The 18,174-nt window shown below is 41.1% G+C and overlaps 1 protein-coding gene across 5 annotated transcripts in view; it reads right to left on the bottom strand.

Moving 5' to 3' along the window:
• The window catches only part of LOC134747028 (protein Fe65 homolog), a 104,186-nt gene that overhangs the window by 845 nt on the left and 85,167 nt on the right, over positions 1–18,174 (bottom strand). For all 5 annotated transcript variants that reach the window (XM_063681578.1, XM_063681581.1, XM_063681580.1 and 2 more), the window contains 9 exons: positions 16,700–16,738; positions 10,887–11,098; positions 9,989–10,113; positions 9,634–9,752; positions 8,837–9,032; positions 3,216–3,343; positions 1,961–2,154; positions 1,209–1,411; positions 245–421 (listed from right to left, as the gene is read on the bottom strand). In XM_063681578.1, the coding sequence (XP_063537648.1) occupies positions 245–421; positions 1,209–1,411; positions 1,961–2,154; positions 3,216–3,343; positions 8,837–9,032; positions 9,634–9,752; positions 9,989–10,113; positions 10,887–11,098; positions 16,700–16,738 (1,393 nt within the window). The remainder of the gene's footprint in view (positions 1–244; positions 422–1,208; positions 1,412–1,960; positions 2,155–3,215; positions 3,344–8,836; positions 9,033–9,633; positions 9,753–9,988; positions 10,114–10,886; positions 11,099–16,699; positions 16,739–18,174) is intronic.

The raw sequence follows: 18,174 nt of genomic DNA, 5'->3' as shown, positions 1-18,174 counted from the left end.
AAACTTCCGTGAGACATAGACATATTAACTATATATTAGCTATATATTACCTTTTTGTTTCATTTTAGGTATATTTAAGATTGTCGAATCATTAATGCAGTCAAGTAGGATATAGAGCCCCGGACGAGGGTTCAGCGTGGAAGCAGTGCGCCACGAACATGTCCTGAGCTGTGTGTACGATGAACGCGCAACATCAAACGTCACGACCGATGCCGAGGACAGGTAGCTATGTCGGGACATTTACCTTGCAGGCAGCCTCGATGGTCTTGCACAGAGCCCCGGACGAAGGTTCAGCGTGGAAGCAGTGCGCCACGAACATGTCCTGAGCTGTGTGTACGATGAACGCGCAACGCCGCACGTCACGACCGATGCCGAGGAACGACAGGTAGCGGACGCGGCATTCGACTATGGGGCTCGATTCCTGGGGGCAGAAATGGTATATAGGTATACGTTAGTTAGGTCTATCTTTTTCATCGACTGGGCTAGGGCATCTCGTTGGTGCCAAAGGACAAAAAGCTTAGCGCGGTAGGGTGAACAGTCTCACATCAAACATCAAACATTTATTCAGCAAATAGGCCACAGGGGCACTTTTACATGTCAATTTTGGTTGTAAAGCTAAATGGTTGTCGCCGTTGCGAATGCTCCGTAGAATGAACTAGGAAGTGTATGATTGGTTTTAATCAATGAAAACTCACCATCACTTCTTCAAAAAGCTTAGCGCGGTAGGATGAGCAGTCTCACAGGTTGTAAGCTAAATGGTTGTCGCGGTTTGCGAATGCTCCGTAAAATGAACGATTGAATGATTGTTGTTCAACAACAAGGTTCTTCATAGGAAGTGTATGTCACAGGTTTTAAATGAAAACTCACCACTTCTTCAGTAATAGTGATCATAGACGACGCAACAGCAACAGCGACCGGTCCATGCCGGTGGCGCGGGGCACCTCTGCGCTGCCGAGGTAGCTTGCTTATAGCAGTTTGACCAAAGTACTCACCCCATCTTCAGTAATAGTGATCATAGAAGGCGCTACAGCCACAGCGACTAGACGCCTCGCCGAAGGCGCCCTAGCAGCAGCTGCACGCTCTAGGGCGTCATTAAGCACATACAACCCACCAAGGGGAACCTAAGCGCCTCTAAGCTGAGGACCTCCTAAATGTGTCCTAACTACTACTAAGTACGGATTGCGACCACGCTGAGGTGTTTTACTCACCCCTTCCTCAGTAATAGTGATCATAGACGGCGCAACAGCCACGGCGACCGGTCGCCACGCCGAAGGCGCCCTAGCAGCCGCTAAGCGCTCCAGTGCGTCATTGAGCACATCCATGCCGGTGGCGCGGGGCACCTCCGCGCTGCCGAGGTAGCGCGCGCGGACGGTCTTGCGCGGCTCCTCCATGGGCGTCGGGAATGAGGCCCCTGGAAAACGGTAATGTTCTGTTTAATCCTGAATAATTAACAAGCGGCGTCTAAGCGTTAGCGGTCTGTAGCAAGAAAGCCGGAACAATGCTAGGAAAAGAAGAACGCACCTAGCTAAGATTACATGCATGTTGTGCCTTTCAGGCCTGTTGAACTTCAGAGGGAGACTAAGGCCGATGGCAAAGTTCGGAACACGTTATGCAGAAATTCGCTTCACGTTTATCTAGTTCTTTGGGGCATTCTGTTTCTGCTTCTAAGACATTACAGAATACAGAAGTTTTTATTCTATTGTAGGATATGGCTGAAAAAATTAGTTATCCCAACGAAAAGCTGGCAAGGGAAGGAAGTCTTTTGTTTTCTTCTGAACTTTATTCCTAAGATTCCGCTGCTAATGCGCCATATTGGCTAATCTAGGAAAGGGTTTTCCTAACCGTGTTTCGTGAAGCGGCTCCGTAGATTTTGTACCGATCCTAATGATGGATCCTCTGGAATAAGTCTGCGAAGCATTGTGCTATATGATCTTAAAAGAAGAATGCGAACAATATCTACCGGAGAGCGGGCGGGGACGCCGTGCCGCGGGCAGGTCGGTGGGGCGTGGCGGCGGCTGCAGGGAGCGTTCGATCATGATGCGCTTGCAGATGTCTCGCAGAGCGTTGGCGATGCTGCGCGCCGGCGCCTCGCAGCGGAACACGTGACACATGTGGCGGCGCGTCGCGCGGTCGCGGGCCACGTACGCGAAGTCCCTGAGGCAATCATACTCAGATTAGACTAGCTAGGGCCTCGGACAATATAATAAACAGTCCAAATCTGGTGAACGCGCAGTTAATGCACCTGTTTGTGAAAGGCTCGCTAACTCATGCTTGCGTGCTTTAAGTACTTAATAGTAGTGTTAACCAAGGGATGAAATGATGCCTTTCACCCGAGTTAAACACTACTTTTCATTTCGAATACGAGGAAAGTATTTTACTTGTGCATGTAGTTTTTTTAAAAACATGACTAAGTATACATTTTTATAATATTTCCTGAGGGTACTTTCAATTAACAATTCAGGCAAAAGTATCGTTATTTATTGAATGAAGAGTCAAATATCAGAATGGAAATTGTATAACAAATCCATTTCAATTTCAATTCCATATCGTAAAAGAAATCGTACTTCGAACGTAAAATGCTCTAGTGCAGACACGTATCATTTTCTGCACACCTTTTAGAACAACAATGACCCTCTTTTAGAGCATGAGAAATGAAAAAGTTAAAAGATACGTACGAAGTAAGTACTGTACATTTAAAGTACGATGCGTATTAGTAACGCAGGCGCCAAAGCATAACCAGATCTAGACCTTAACCAGTTTACGATAATTTTCTCAAGTTAACATTTGCGTTGTCTGTAGAAAAAAGTTAACGTTATTGTTTGTATATTTACCTTTCACTGTTCCAGGGTCGCAAAACAAAAAAAACATTTACAATAAAACGGTTTCAATAAACACATGGGCTCTCATCGTTTCGGTATTGAAGAATCAAGTTTAAGCAGCGTTCCAAGAATCGGATCAATGGCCAATGGAAGATAGTTCAACTCGGATCAATATTTAATGTTTCAATAGAATAGAATAGAGGTAGAATTTCAGTCAATGTTCTATGAGGTTGTCAGTTACCGAAAAACAATGGAAATTTGGAGACCAAAAGATTGAGTAACTGTGACGTTTCTTAGTGCAAATAAGATGCTAATTTGTACCAGTAGATACAAACAAAGGTGAATCAACTTTAAATAATATTTAATCTGTCTCCATAACTTTCCTCCAGTACTTACCGTCCGTTGTCCCTTCCGACACCCCACACGCGTATAGTATGTATAGGTTGTGTGTGTAGAGTGTTCAGGCTCTCAGGATCGATGAGCTTCAGCGCCCCATCGTCCAGGTCCATGAACAGATCTTTACCCTGGAATCGAAGACGAAGTTGTAGATTATTTGTTTGACCATGGAATAGGATATAAAAGAAACTTTAGAAATGGGTTACTGGCGGAGGATGGAACGGATTAGTTGGATATAATGGAACAACTAATTCGAATGAAGACATTTTGAATATGATAGGAGAGAAAAGATGTTTGTTAAAAACAATACTCAACAGGAGTAGCAGGATGATTGGAAATCTGGTAGGTACGATACGACGACTTCTTTTCATTTTAGAGTGGGAAAGGCAGGATTATCCTATCTCAGAGTACTACGAGAGAAAGTTTAATAATAATAATAATAATAAATATTCTTTATTGCACCACAAAGAAACAAAATTTTTAAAACAGATTTACAATGTAAATAATGGTAGCAACAGGCGGTCTTATCGCTGTGAGCGATCTCTTCCAGACAACCTTAGGGTAGCAGGATATGAAGAACAAAAGTTTTTATAAACAGGTAGTGCACGAAATAATTAGAGGAACAGGAATTACACATACATTAATCAGACAGTACATATAGTAAATTTTAGATAAATAAATAAATAATATAACACAAATAAATATATAAATATATATATATATATATATATACATACATACACAATATATACACAGCAGCACATTAAGGAAGAGATAAGTAATGATTTTTAAGTAAGGTTTTAAAACTTTGAAGAGTTTTTGCGCACCTGATATCTAACGGCAGGCTGTTCCACAGCCGTACAGCTCGAAAAGTAAAAGAATCATTGTAGAATTTCGTAGAGGATGGAGGGGGAATAAGTAGATATTTCCGTGAAGGCCTGACGGAGGAGAGATAAAAGAAACGCTCTTTAAGATATGGGGGAGTAGAGGGGTTGAAAAGAACGTTATAAAGAAGAGCAAGAATATGGGAAGCTCGACGAAGACGTATAGGGAGCCACTTGAGTTGGGCACGGAAGTTGGAAATATGGTCAAATTTGCGTAGTCCAAATATAAATCTGACACAAACATTTTGCAAGCGCTCAAGTTTATTGAGCTGGTCCTCGGTAAGATCCAAATAACTGATGTCAGCGTAGTCTAATATAGGCAGAAGAAGTGATTGAGAAAGCGCAATTTTGGTGGCGAGTGGCAAGAAGTTACTTAGTCGGCGAAGTGAACCCATTGAAGCAAACATCTTCCTGCTTACCTCGCTAATCTGAGGTATCCAAGATAAAGTACGATCTATTATGATTCCCAGGTTTTTAACTTGATGTGAAAAGGGAATGTGAACACCATCAAACATTACGTCAGGTAGCAGAGAAAAGTCAATCCTAGGAGTTAATTTAGAACTACCTACAATTATCGCTTGGGTTTTACTTGGATTGACCTTAAGTCCATAACGCCTACTCCAGTCTGAGATGTAATCCAAGTCACGATTTATGGAGTTAATAATGATAGGTAGATCGCTAATGGCGCCCTGCGAATAAATTTGGAGGTCGTCGGCATAAAGGTGGTAAGATGAAGAGATACTACTGGTAATTGAATTTATAAAAATAGAAAAAAGAAGAGGAGACAACACGCCACCCTGCGGAACGCCGGCCAGCGTGCTGCACCATGAAGAACGGAGAGAATCAACCTTTACGCGTTGCCGACGATCTTTTAAATAACTAATAAACCAATCAATCACCGCAGGAGATATGTTAAGAGAATGCAGAATCCCGAGTAGCACGTCAAAATCAACCGTGTTAAACGCGTTGCTGAAATCCAACAGGGTTAACACGGTGACCTTTCGGTTATCCATCCCGGCGCGAATGTCGTCGGTGATTTTTACGAGAGCGGTAGTCGTACCATGACCCGAGCGGAAACCGGACTGAAAAGGATTTAGTAGCTGATGCCTATTTAAGAAACATGTTAATTGATGATGCACTAGACGCTCAAGGACTTTGGAAAGGAAAGGGAGGATACAAATTGGGCGATAGTCAGAAAAAGAAGAAGGATTTGTCTTTTTAGGAAGAGGGATTATGTCAGCGTCTTTCCAAAGTGAAGGGAAAAAGCTGCAAGAAATCGAGTAGTTTAGGATGTGGGTAATAATGGGCACAAGGAGATCAAGAAGAGGAAGGATCATGTTACGACTTACGCTATCCGACCCGACGGCATTGGAGGAAATAGCTAAAATATTCTTTTTAACATCACTGTCGGTAAATTGAGTAAAAGAGAAGGAGGGATGGTCAGGAGTTGGGATGTTAGAAAGGTAGTTGAGAGTTTCAGATTTTGTTGGGCCAGAAAAAGCGGCAGAAGTAGAAAAGTGCTGATTCAGTAGATCAAAATCAATATCTGTGCTAATAGAATTTTGTGTAGATTTCCCAACTCCCAATGACCTAAGAAATCTCCAGACTTTAGCAGGATCACCATTCTCGACAGACCTATGGATATAACGCCTCTGGGCATCACGACACACAGTACTACATCTATTTCGTAATGTATGGTACCTGCATTTGTTTTTTTCAGACGGGTTACCTTTATATTTTGACTTAGCCAGATTTTTCTTAGATATCAGTGACTTAATATCCTCAGTCAACCAGGGAGCAGGAACATGCTTTATTTTGATCGGGCGTATCGGAGCATGAATATCGTAGAGCTGAGTAAGAATGGAGTTAAAAAGAAATACTTTTTCATCTACGGTATCCGCCGCCAAGATCACATTCCAATCAGCTGAAAGAGTATCTTCGCGAAGCTTCTCAACATTCATCCGACCAAAACTGCGCTGCAAAAGAACCTTAGGAGACACTTTAGGAGGACGGATTTTATATGAAAGAAACAGAAGATGATGATAGGAAAAGGCGTCCGCAGAGTACTGATTATATCTTGCAACATGATCAGTAGAGGAGACCAGAGTAAGATCCAGAAGCGATGGAGAACAATTTGGAAAGTAATGTGTAGGTTCAGAAGGTAAAATGGTCATGTTGCAAGCATCGACAATAGATTTTAGAGAGTTTGAGCGAAAATCATTTTTGAGTAGGCATGTATTAAAATCGCCCATAATAATATGATGAGTGTAAGATGGTAGAAGATCTTCAAGAAGCTTTTCGAAACAATTAAAGTAGTTAACTCGAAGAGAGGGAGAATAGAAAACGCCAAGAAGGAGTTTTGAGTGAGATATGCTCAGCTCAAGAAACAAGTACTCTGCGGTGTCAGAAGAAAGTGGTTGAGGCGACATGGTGACAATAGAGAAAGGAATATGAGAACGGATATATATTGCAACCCCTCCACCTCCGCGACACGCTCGATCATTCCTTACCAAGCGGAAACCTGGCAAGGAATAAGATGTAGAGGGTAAGCAGGGTTTCAACCAAGATTCCGACACGAGAATAGCATCAATTTTACTAGATTCGAATGTCATCAAAAAATCATTAAAGTGAGCGGGAATGCTTTGCGCGTTAATATGGACTATATTGAGGTTTTTGGGAACGTCAGAAAGTTGTCTGTCAAGTACGTCATAAAGAGGGGGAGGGAGGCTGTAAAAACTCTCATCATCTAAATCAGAGGAAACGGAAAGAAAATCATCACTATCACTATTAATGCTTAAATTACTTGAATATGACATAGCTTTTGTGTATAAATATATAAATATAAAAATATATAAATTAAATAAGAGTAAATAAGACTACAACAAAAACAAAAATATTAAACTATAAACTATTAATTTGTTCAGTAAACTGACTACCCGCCAGCAGTATGAAGCACGGAAAAAATATCTTAAACGATAATGAAGTAGTTTTAAATAAACAATAATTTTGACGTAAAACGAAACACTATTGTTAAACGGCAACATTGCATACAACGTCATCTGTCATCATGTCATGTCATTGTCAAAAGGTACATCAAGTAGTGTTATGCGGCTAAACTAAATATACAATAATATCAGTATCAGTACAGAAATTTACAAACTAAAAGAAGGTGGAAATACACAGCAATGTAACACAGACAAGAAAAAGAGTGCATTGGAAATTAACTAAAACGTACTGACATAAAAAGAGCTGCAATAATCAGGCTCGAGGCTTTATAGTGGCTTGCCGTTTCACCTTTCCGGCTCGTTGACTCGCAGTAGTCGTGGTTTGACCTGGGGCACCTTCGTCACTTGCCTTGGGGGCCGGCTCCGCCGACGCCGCGACCTGTACAAGGTCGAAATCTGCACGACGAGACACGCAGCTGCGTTTACCATCTTTGCCCAAAACGTAGATGTTGCCGTCTCGTGTAAAGCAGTTTCGGACTCCGAAACGCTCCCTGGCCGCCATAAAGAGATCATGTCGAGGCGCTGTTAAGAACTCCGACATTACCACCCCGGAGCCCTTCAATTTGGTTTTGCCAAACCAGATGTTGTTGCGATCGGATAATTCGCGAAATTTGACCAATATGCATCTAGTTTGGTTGCTTCGAGGCCGACCCATGCGATGACTCCGAGCGATGTCCTCTATAGCCAGGTCACACTGAAGATGTTCCTTCATCAACTCGACAACTCGTGCCGATGTATCCTCTCCACTAACCTCAGCCACGCCATGAAAAAGGAGTATCTTCCGCCGTGAGCGCATCTCCAGGGCGTCTACTTGCTGGGCCAGGAACTCCACTTGTTGCTGCAGGACCTCCAGAGACTTCAAAATGAAGGCTCGGAAGGCCTCAAACTGCGAAGCAACAGATGCCACAGTGGGACTACCTGGAGTGGCTTTGTCTATCTGGCCCTGGAACTCCGCCATCTTCAAGTTGAACTCCTCCGACATTTCCTTCATGGACTTCTGAATTGACTCCATTGTGTCAGTGACAGTGACCTTAGTGGTGTGAAGGTTAAGTTGGTTCAGATTTAAGAGAAAAGTTAAGAGAACTGCTGGTAGGTAGCTTTTATCACCTCAACATTAAATTAACATAAAATTTTGGCTAAAATAATTACTTTTACTAGTTAAAAATAAAATATTTAAACAGATGATGTGTTACTCGTTTTCTTTGCCTAAGTTTATATTACGTACAACGAAAACGTCAAGAGATACAGAAAATAAAGGAGAATGGCAAGGGAATACTTATGTCATCCCAACGACCGACTTGGTCGAGCAGATCGTTCCAGCCCAGACACAGATCGACGATGCACTTGTTGACGGCCCGGCTGGAACGTTCTGGAGTCAAATCTGCCTCGGAGATCTCCACCCATAGACCACACGAAGAATCCAGGACATAAGGCTACTTACATCACCCCAGCGGCCGACTTGGTCGAGCAGATCGTTCCGGCTCAAACTGGGATCGACGATGCACTTATTCACAGCGCGGCCGGAACGTTCTGGAGTCAAATCTGTCTCGGAGATCGCGACAGAAACCAGGACATAAGGCTACTTACATCACCCCAGCGACAGACTTGGGTCAAGCAGGTCGTTCCGGCCCAAACAGATCGACGATACACTTATTCACGGCGCGGCTGGATCGTTCTGGGGTTAAATCTGCCTCGGAGATCTCGACAGAAACCAGGACATAAGGCTACTTACATCACCCCAGCGACCGACTTGGTCGAGCAGATCGTTCCGGCCCAAACTGAGATCGACGATGCACTTGTTCACGGCGCGGCTGGATCGTTCTGGGGTCAGATCTGCCTCGGAGATCTCGACCCAGCCCAGGGATCGTACGAAGAAGCGGACGGCGCGCGCGCTGTCGGGCTCGGGACGAGCGGGGAAGCTGCGCCGTCTGTGGAAGGAAAACTGGGACTTTATCATTTGCCAACGATAAAACGCAATAGCAATATCGCTAAGAGGGATCGACGAAACAGACCGTTATTTGTTTTTCGCAGATGTTGGCGGTCGTCGTAAGCATCAGCTCGTTATAGTATTTTCAAGGGTCAAAAGGGGCCAGAGTCGGTGGGCTGTCAGGGACAGCACTAGCCGAATTTGACGATCAGTTTTGGGGGGATATGGGGCGGCAAACTTTTATTAGACCAAATCTTAAAATGCGCCATTTCCAAGAGCTGAAGCGATATCGTTTAGTGTTCTTTCGTGGCACTCGGGATAGCCCTTGGTCTCCGGTTGACGTTGTACGCTGCTCATACCTATTGTATTGAAAGACAGCAATAGTTATACATAAAACGTGAGGCTAAACGTAGCGTATTTAAAGGCAATATAAATTCCCGTTAGTACAATGAAAAATCTATCCGATCCGTGATAGAGGATTAAAAAGGTTCCAAGTCTTCCAAGGAATGTTTCAAATAATAGAAAAAGTCAATGATTGCTATAAATACTTGCTATTTCGGGATCAGATATACATTATATGGGGGGTTATTGTACCGACTTACTTGTATGACATCTCCTCCTTCCGTTTCCTCTCAGCCTCCTGGTCCATATGGTCCGCCAATGCTCCGCTTGTAGTACTTCTGGTCACGGAGGAGGTCATGACCCCGTCGTACTTGTTCACCTGTTGTTAAAAAACTGTATTAATGAAGTGCGGATCAGTTGGGTTAAAGGCGCGTTGATGTCTTGTGTTCTGTACAGTGAGTGAGTATTGCATAATGAATATTATAGTTGTCTTGAGTCGTATAATTAATATTTGAGTTTAGAAATGTAATAGAATATGAAAAAGCATGTCATTATAGTTTGATTTATGAGGCTTAATTTAAAGATTAAAATACACGAATAGAAAAAGATTGTGACCTCGGACAGCGAGCAGTCCCGCACCATAGAGATCCTAGACTCCTTGGCTTCCGCAGGCAGCATCTTTGGTATTTCTCGCTGGATTGTGCCGCTTTTTATGTGCCAGTAGTAGGGACCGTCCATGTCTGGAATAAGAATCAAATTGTTTATTATTATTTTTCAAGACAAGGTTCCTTGACATACTTTTGATGGCCCCACGCGCTCTTTCTCTAGATGTAATTCTTTTCGATTTTTGACCAAAATTTGAATCCATTGAAATATGACTTATTAATTCTTAAATTCCATTGCTACTTATTTGAACACAACTTACGTTAGGAAAGGCAGTTGACTAAGCAATGTCTCGTTAAAAAGTGTATTTCGTCAGACATAAAATAGAGAATTTTGACGATGGTTACCTTGGATGAAACAATATCAGAGCGCTGACCGTGCTGACGCTGAAAGTTGATTCTTTCTGATTTTTACAAGAAAAGGTACGATTATCTTACCTTCATGTTTCTCCTACCGCGGAAGCAGTCGGTTCTTTCTTCGCCCTCAACTTGACGGGGATAGCGTACAGATCGTCGTTTGGCCCCTCTGTCGAGTGCGGTTCGGGCGCGTGCCTATTCTCTGAGTCCTCATTCATTGCATACATTCATCCATTCACTCCTATTAGAACGCGTTCTTTCTCTAGATGGAATTTTCTTTGCTTTTTGCCCAGTTTCGGTCCATTAAACTTACTTTAGGAAGGGCAGTTGATTTACTTATAGTGCCTTTCGCCAGATAGAGTAAAAAAAACTCTTTGATAAAACAAACTGAAAGCGCTGCCATTGAGTTTTAGGGATAAATCAACTCATGTTTAGCTGTTTTAGCCAGAGAAAAGGTCGATTCCTTTGGATTTTTACAAGATAAAGTATCTCACCTTCATGTTTCTCCCATCCCGGAGGTAAAGGCGGTTCTTTCTTCGCCCTCAACTTGACGGGGATCGCGTACAGATCGTCATTAGGCCCCTCCGCCGAGTGCGGGACGGGCGCGTGCCTCTTCTCTGAGTCCTCTTGGTCCGCCCGCTCTTTCTCTGGAGGGGGGGACTCCTCGCCACCATTTTGGGGGGGAGTGATGAGGCCGCTTTTTTCACTGGAAAGAGAAAAGGGTACGTAAAGAAAACGGTTTTTCGGAAAAGTGTTTTTGAATTATTAGTGTGGCCTCGGATGAAACGCTGGTGGCCAGCAGTACGTAAGGCGTGCGGCTTTAAAACCGGAGGTTATGCTGGTTATGGGTTTAACTTCCGACTCAAATCAATGGGTTTGTCGGAACTTATGTACCTAGGGTTTCGTAGTTACCGTTCTGTCAAAGTAGGCCAAACAAGGGCTATTAGTAAGTATCATGTACATTACAAGCAGAAGGGAGTACCTTTGCAGCGCTTTGTACGTCTTTTTACTACGAAGAGAAGATTTTTTGTAGTAACTCAGAAACGAATGGACCGATCATGTTTGTTGTAATTTTTATTGAAAGTATTTACTTATTAAGCTTTTGTTGCACGATTTTTTTCACATTTTTTGGACCGATGGTTCAAAAGTTATACGCCCGGGACGGGACACATTTTTTTTTCGGAGCGATTTTTTCTGAAAATATTAACTTTACCAAAAAATTGTTTTTGGAGACCCGTATTCGAACCCGTATATGAAAGACCTATCCAACGATAGATACATAAACACTACATATATAAGTCTGATATTGTTGTTTTTATTATTTTGTGTTGCACTTAAGCTATTATTTTAGAGAACATAACTGACTCACTTCATGACATCAGTAGGTATAAAACTAAGATTATCTCCCGTAGACTCCTCATTTACTTAATTAGTCAAATTCGTCTCACACCAATTTATGGGTAATATTTAAAACTTGCAAACCTACTAAACCAAAAGCGCTACATACTTTGGTACTGCAACGAGGGACCTTGTTTACGGTTGCTACACTTGTAGGGAATGCAAACCGGTCTTTATTTGTATGAAATTTCAGTTAAAACCGGTTATTAACCGGTTTTCCCATACAATTAAAAACCGGTTTGTATTCCGTTGTAGAAAGTACTTTAAGTTCAGTAATATGTCCAATTCTCACAATTGCTGCGCTTTCGAAGTTACCCGAATGCACCTTATAGCAGGCCATGTTTTAGGAAATACTTTTTATTTCGTGTATTTGTGTACAAGAGGCTGTTTTTTACAAATTGATCTCATTTTGACAACAGTTTTATACTGTACTACGAACAGCTAAGATTGTTAAAAAAGGCGATCATTACTTCGATTATTAGGTACCTATCAAAATAGGATCATATAGATAGGTATCAAATTTAGATCATTTCCTTGTTCGAATATTATTCCAGGTCGTAAATTTAGACGCAGCTAAAATACGAGAAAACCCCCGCTCTTTCAAATATTACCTATGGTTGCCCGAATCCATAACGACCACATCATCTCATATTACCCGTCTAATGTAAGTGATCTGGGACTTACTTTCGGCCTTAACCGGACCAGATTAATGTTCACTTAAACCAGTGATTCACTGTACCTAATGGATGCCGAGAGTAGGATTTTGTCAAGGTAATATCGACATTGAATGAAATAGGTAATTTGTTTGCTGTCAAACAAGCTTGCTTAAAATGTAGGTAGTTCGATAGAAACGGCAAAAAATGTAGACAAATTTATAATTACCTATGAGTTAGTGGGGTCTAGGGGTCATGGGTAGGATAGTAGGGTCTGACCCTGCTAACTTTGCAAAAAGTTGGCAGTAAGAATGCATACATATCCCTATAAGCTCCATACTTGACTTGACGTAGTACTTGGGCATGAAGATTTAGCGTCGTCGACTTTAGGTATTTGCTGAAAAAACATAGTTTAAAATAAGAAAGTGCGAGTCGCACTCGCGCACCGAGGGTTCCGTACTTTTTAGTATTTGTTGTTATAGCGACATCATCTGTGAAAATTTCAACTTTCTAGCTATCACGGTTCATGACAGCCGGGTGACAGATAGACAGACGGACAGCAGAGTCTTAGTAATAGGGTCCCGTTTTTACCCTATGGGTACCGAACCCTAAAAACCATATTCGTTATATTATATATAACCAATTTATACGATGACGTAGGTACTAGGTGTTGATGCGCTTGGTCTATCTCCTCAAATACAATACAAATGTGTAATTTGACATTTATATTTATGTAATTGTTTATTGTAATTTTTGGTTAATTTTATTGCTTGTAAAAATTTACATGTAACAGTGCCCCTGTGGCCTATTTGCTGAATAAATGTTTGATGTTTGACCGGCCATTTACTTCAGCGGAATGACGTCATCAGAACGACTCCCACCTCGTTGTGAAAACTGCATATTGCACCCAAACTATGTACATATTTCACATACACGTGTGGGGTATCTAATGACGCGGCCGACTAGCGTCAGTCATCATAAATGCTGCCAATATCACCATCCGATTGTAAACTTTAGACGCTCTACGCTACGCTGCACGCTCCGCCGAACGTACCGCTAGTCGCTCGTCATTGAGGCCGTACACTATAATAGTTATTTGTTATACAAGGGTGCAAAGTTGTATTTTACCCGCGAGTGTGGAATTGAAACATGAGCAAGCGAAAGGATTCTATAGTTGAACCACGAGCGAAGCGAGTGGTTCTAAAATAGAATCCTGAGCGTAGCGAGTGTTTCAACACACGAGAAGTAAAATACATTTGCACCCGTGTCTAACACAAAACTTTTCCCCTCACTATAGCGAGGAAAGTGCAACATCCACAGGCGTTAGATCATCTTCATCACTGGAATCACTAATTTTTTTACGATATTATAACAGAAAACACTAGAAATTCTGATTTTTACGTGAGTCGGTGAGAAGAACAGTAAAAATTTTGTTGACAATGTTGACATTTCTGTTCTGACGTATGAAATGTCAACGATGCGTTTTGAAATTGCATCGACTCAACTTGTGCGTTCAGAATTATATTTAACATCATTACAAAAAATCTAACGTTTCTTATGGAATTTTAAGGTTTATGACTTAAAATTATTAAATAAAGCTAAATTTGGTATTTTTTATTATATTCTCAAACCATTTGTTGAATGATAATTAATATCGAACCAACCATTATTATGAGCGTTTTACGTTTTGTTATCTGTCAAGCTACCTAAACACGCTCCATCCAAGGTCAAATTACTTTCCCCACTAGTGGATAAAATGCGTTTTTCCCCGCTTGTTTTAAAGGATAATAGACGGCTTTCCGAGCTAGTGAGGGGAAAAGCAATTAACCGAGCCTAATTTGGCGAAACGTGGAGTCGGGATCCGTGTTAACTTGATAAAGAATTAACGAACTGTACTTTGTCGCTGACAATCGGATATAAGCCAAGACTTTTATAGTACAGTCAAGTGTAAAAACATGGGTGCATATAACTTACTCAAAAATATGTGTCTAGTTCTTAATTCGCTGACATAAGAGCTTATGGGACATATTTTTGAGTATGATGTGTGCACCCATATTTTTACACTTGACTATACAGTCTGCATCAATATTATCGGATGAAACAACGCGCCAAAATCTACCACCCTGGTTTACTCTTCCAAATAGAGATGAGAGGAGACGTGTGGAAATCAACCAATAGCATCACTATATAGTATAAAACAAAGTCGCTTTCCGCTGTCTGTCAGTCCCTATGTATGCTTAGATCTTTAAAACTACGCAACGGATTTTGACACGGTTTTCACCTATCAATAGAGTAATTCTTGAGGCAGGTTTTGGTGTATAATTTGTAAAGGTTTTGTGTAACCCGTACTATGCCGGGGCCGGTCACTAGTTGGTTATAATCCAGCGAAGCGGAGAAGAGATGTGGATTCCAACCAATATTATTGGTTGATTCCCGCTGGCACGTCTACATCCAACTCCGCCTCAGTGTAAACAGTCTAAGAGCTCTGGAAGGACTTTAGTAAAATGCTTAACGACTTCTGTAGAATATCTCTCAATAAGTAGTATTTAAAGAAGCGCTGGTGGCCTAGCGGTAAGAGCGTGCGACTTTCAATCCGGAGGTCGCGGGTTCAAACCCCCGGCTCGTACCAATGAGTTTTTCGGTACTTATGTACGAAATATCATTTGATATTTATACCAGTCGCTTTTCGGTGAAGGAAAACATCGTGAGGAAACCGGACTAATCCTAACAAGGCCTAGTTTCCCCCTCTGGGTTGGAAGGTCAGATGGCAATCGCTTTCGTAAAAACTAGTGCCTACGTCAATTCTTAGGATTAGTTGTCAAGCGGACCCCAGGCTCCCATGAGCCGTGGCAAAATGCCAGGATAACGCGAGGAAGATGATGAAGTAGTACTTAAAATGTGGAAGAGAACCGAGTGAAAGTTGAAGATTTTAACTCTTAAACATTGTTTACCTACAGACTTATTAAAATGCTACAATATTTAAAACTCCATAAATTGCCGTCGAAACACTACGCTACAATACCTAGGTACTGGTTGAGTACGTGACTTGAGATATGTTGACCTTAAAGTTCAACTCCCGGATGTGGTTGTTTGTTTACTTCATTTGTACGTACCTATTTTTAAAACTCCTTAGCTTTACTGTCTTTGTCCCTTATAAGGTCACTTCAACTACTTACACCGTGAATCATGGTTAAAACGTTTGATAAAATTCATATAGGAAATATAGAACTTAGTTCTTAGTGGCGTTGATCACACCATCAATGCTCTAGGCCTAACATAAGTACTAATTTTCGTGAGTTTCGGTCGAACTTTCGGCCAAAACATGGTTTTTATGCCGAACCCTGCCGAAACCAAAACTTCCGTCGGACGATAAAACATAAGTAATTACCCTGGTCATCAATTTAAAAACAGTTACTTACACAAACTATATTTTAACAATTATTTTGACAATCCATAGATACTTAACTTTTTTTATGAGGTACACAGACGGTTAATTTTGCCTTGTAGCCCCGGGCCGCAAGATGCTTTAATTTAAGGTGAGGTTCGGATGGACAGATCTAGATTTTTCTTATACCAGGATCACCTAAAGAAGCCCGGAGATGTGAATGCGTAAGTTGAGTATATTTATAACTAACTTAGATATACGAGGGGTGCCTTTTAAGTCGTTTGTAAAATCTAATGATAATTTAAATCTCAAGTACTATTTATTGTTTTTCTAGAAATTCGCCGTGATATTTAATACACTTTCATTCGGTCGATCCAGTTTTGGAACCACTTATTGCACGCCCCGAAGTTGGGGCTCCAAATGGCCGTTTTGTATACGTCTACCGCACAGAACTATTGTAAAAAATACAATTTTTTTATATATACAACGTCGGTGGCAATCAAGCACACGGCCCGCCTGATGGTAAACAGTTACCGTAGCCTATGGACGCCTGCAGGACCGGAGATATTATAATTGTTTGTGAGGTTTGTCCACATTTTCGTTATTCGATTTCGTGGTTTTTCTTAGAAACGCGTAACTTTTCAGGATTAACCTAACCTAACCTATCTATAGGATAACCTTACGAAAATCCAAATAAATAACGGTTTTACAATTATTACTAATGATAATTTGACAATCATTACATTATGACATTTATGACTTTCAATAATTATGTCAAACAAAGGGACCCCGGTTAAACGTGATCGTATTAAGCGGCTTTTACTGTACTTATTATTAAAATAAAAATGTAATACAAAATAACGATACTCACTTTGTTTTCGTCACGGGCGAAGCTGCATCGTCTTCAACTCTGAAACAAAAGAAAACTTGTTAAAAATAAATAAAAACTATAAATATTCATAACACAACTCTTAACCCACTTCTAAAACAATTAAAGATAACTTATGCACGAAAGTAAAACTGGGGTAAGTACGAAGATATATGGAAAAAACGTATGAGTGTACATTTTTAATAACCGCTAGGATGGTACAGTTTGATTTAAATCAAGAAAATAATCTGATTTCTTGAGTTCTACCTAGAATCCGTGTGAATGGTATAATGGTAGAGAAAAGTGCTGAGCATCCTTAAATAGCCGGTATGCCAGTAATCCTATACCACTTAATTTAATATAAATGATGGCTGTCCACATTGCTGGCGAAGACTTTTTCAATCAATCAAATCATTTATTTTCAGGCAAATAAGGCCCAATATACCTTACAAGCTAACATAATATACAATAATAAAAATCTTAAATACTAAAATCTTAAATAAAAAAAACATTCTTAACCGATTTGAACGCCACCTGTGGGAACCTTGTCGAAAATTTCAAATTCAAGTGTTTTATCAGTACCTATTGTAGTAAATATAGCTGAGATTTTTTCATACTATTAGGTAAAGCGTGTTTTTGTGCGCCTAAAACAGCTATTAAATGCTGAATAGGTATTCAAAATAGGTATTTTAAATTAGTCATGTCTCTAAAAACCGGCCAAGTGCGAGTCGGACTCGCGCACGAAGGGTTCCGTACCATTACGGCAAAAAAACAGCAAAAAAATCACGTTTGTTGTATGGGAGCCCCATTTAAATATTTATATTTTTCTGTTTTTAGTATTTGTTGTTGTAGCGGCAACAGAAATACATAATCTGTGAAAATTTCAACTGTCTAGCTATCACGGTTCATGAGATACAGCCTGGTGACAGACAGACGGCCAGCGGAGTCTTAGTAATAGGGTTCCCTTTTTACCCTTAGGGTCATCATCATCATTAATTTAAGAGCCTAGCTCTTGTCGGTGGAGCAATTTCCATGTATCTCTTTCCTGAGCCTTTCGTTTGACAGCCTGATACGTCACGACGTTTATCTTTTCCTTTAGTTGGTCCATGTATGTTCTTCTTGGTCTCCCTCTCTTCCGCCTCAAAAAAAGTCAAAGTTATCAAAGTGTACATCTGGAGCATAGCGTGTGTGAAACGTGGACAATGACACAGAGGGACAGAGAAAGACTTGAAGCCTTTGAAATGCGGTGCTGGCGGCGGATGGAGATTAGTTGGACCGAGAGAAAATCTAACGAGGAAGTTCTTAACCTTGTGCAGGAGAGGAGGTCCCTGTTGCAAATCATTGAGAGAAGAAGAGGGAAGATGGTTGGGCACCTGTTACGACACGAACCTTAGGGTACGGAACCCTAAAAAGATTGTAAGCACAATAAACAGATAGGTATCTGACAGTGATATCATGCTCTTTATATGTACCTAAGA

Source organism: Cydia strobilella, chromosome 14, assembly GCF_947568885.1.
Source record: "Cydia strobilella chromosome 14, ilCydStro3.1, whole genome shotgun sequence".
NCBI lineage: Eukaryota > Metazoa > Arthropoda > Insecta > Lepidoptera > Tortricidae > Cydia > Cydia strobilella.
This window is presented reverse-complemented; position numbering and strand designations above follow the sequence as displayed.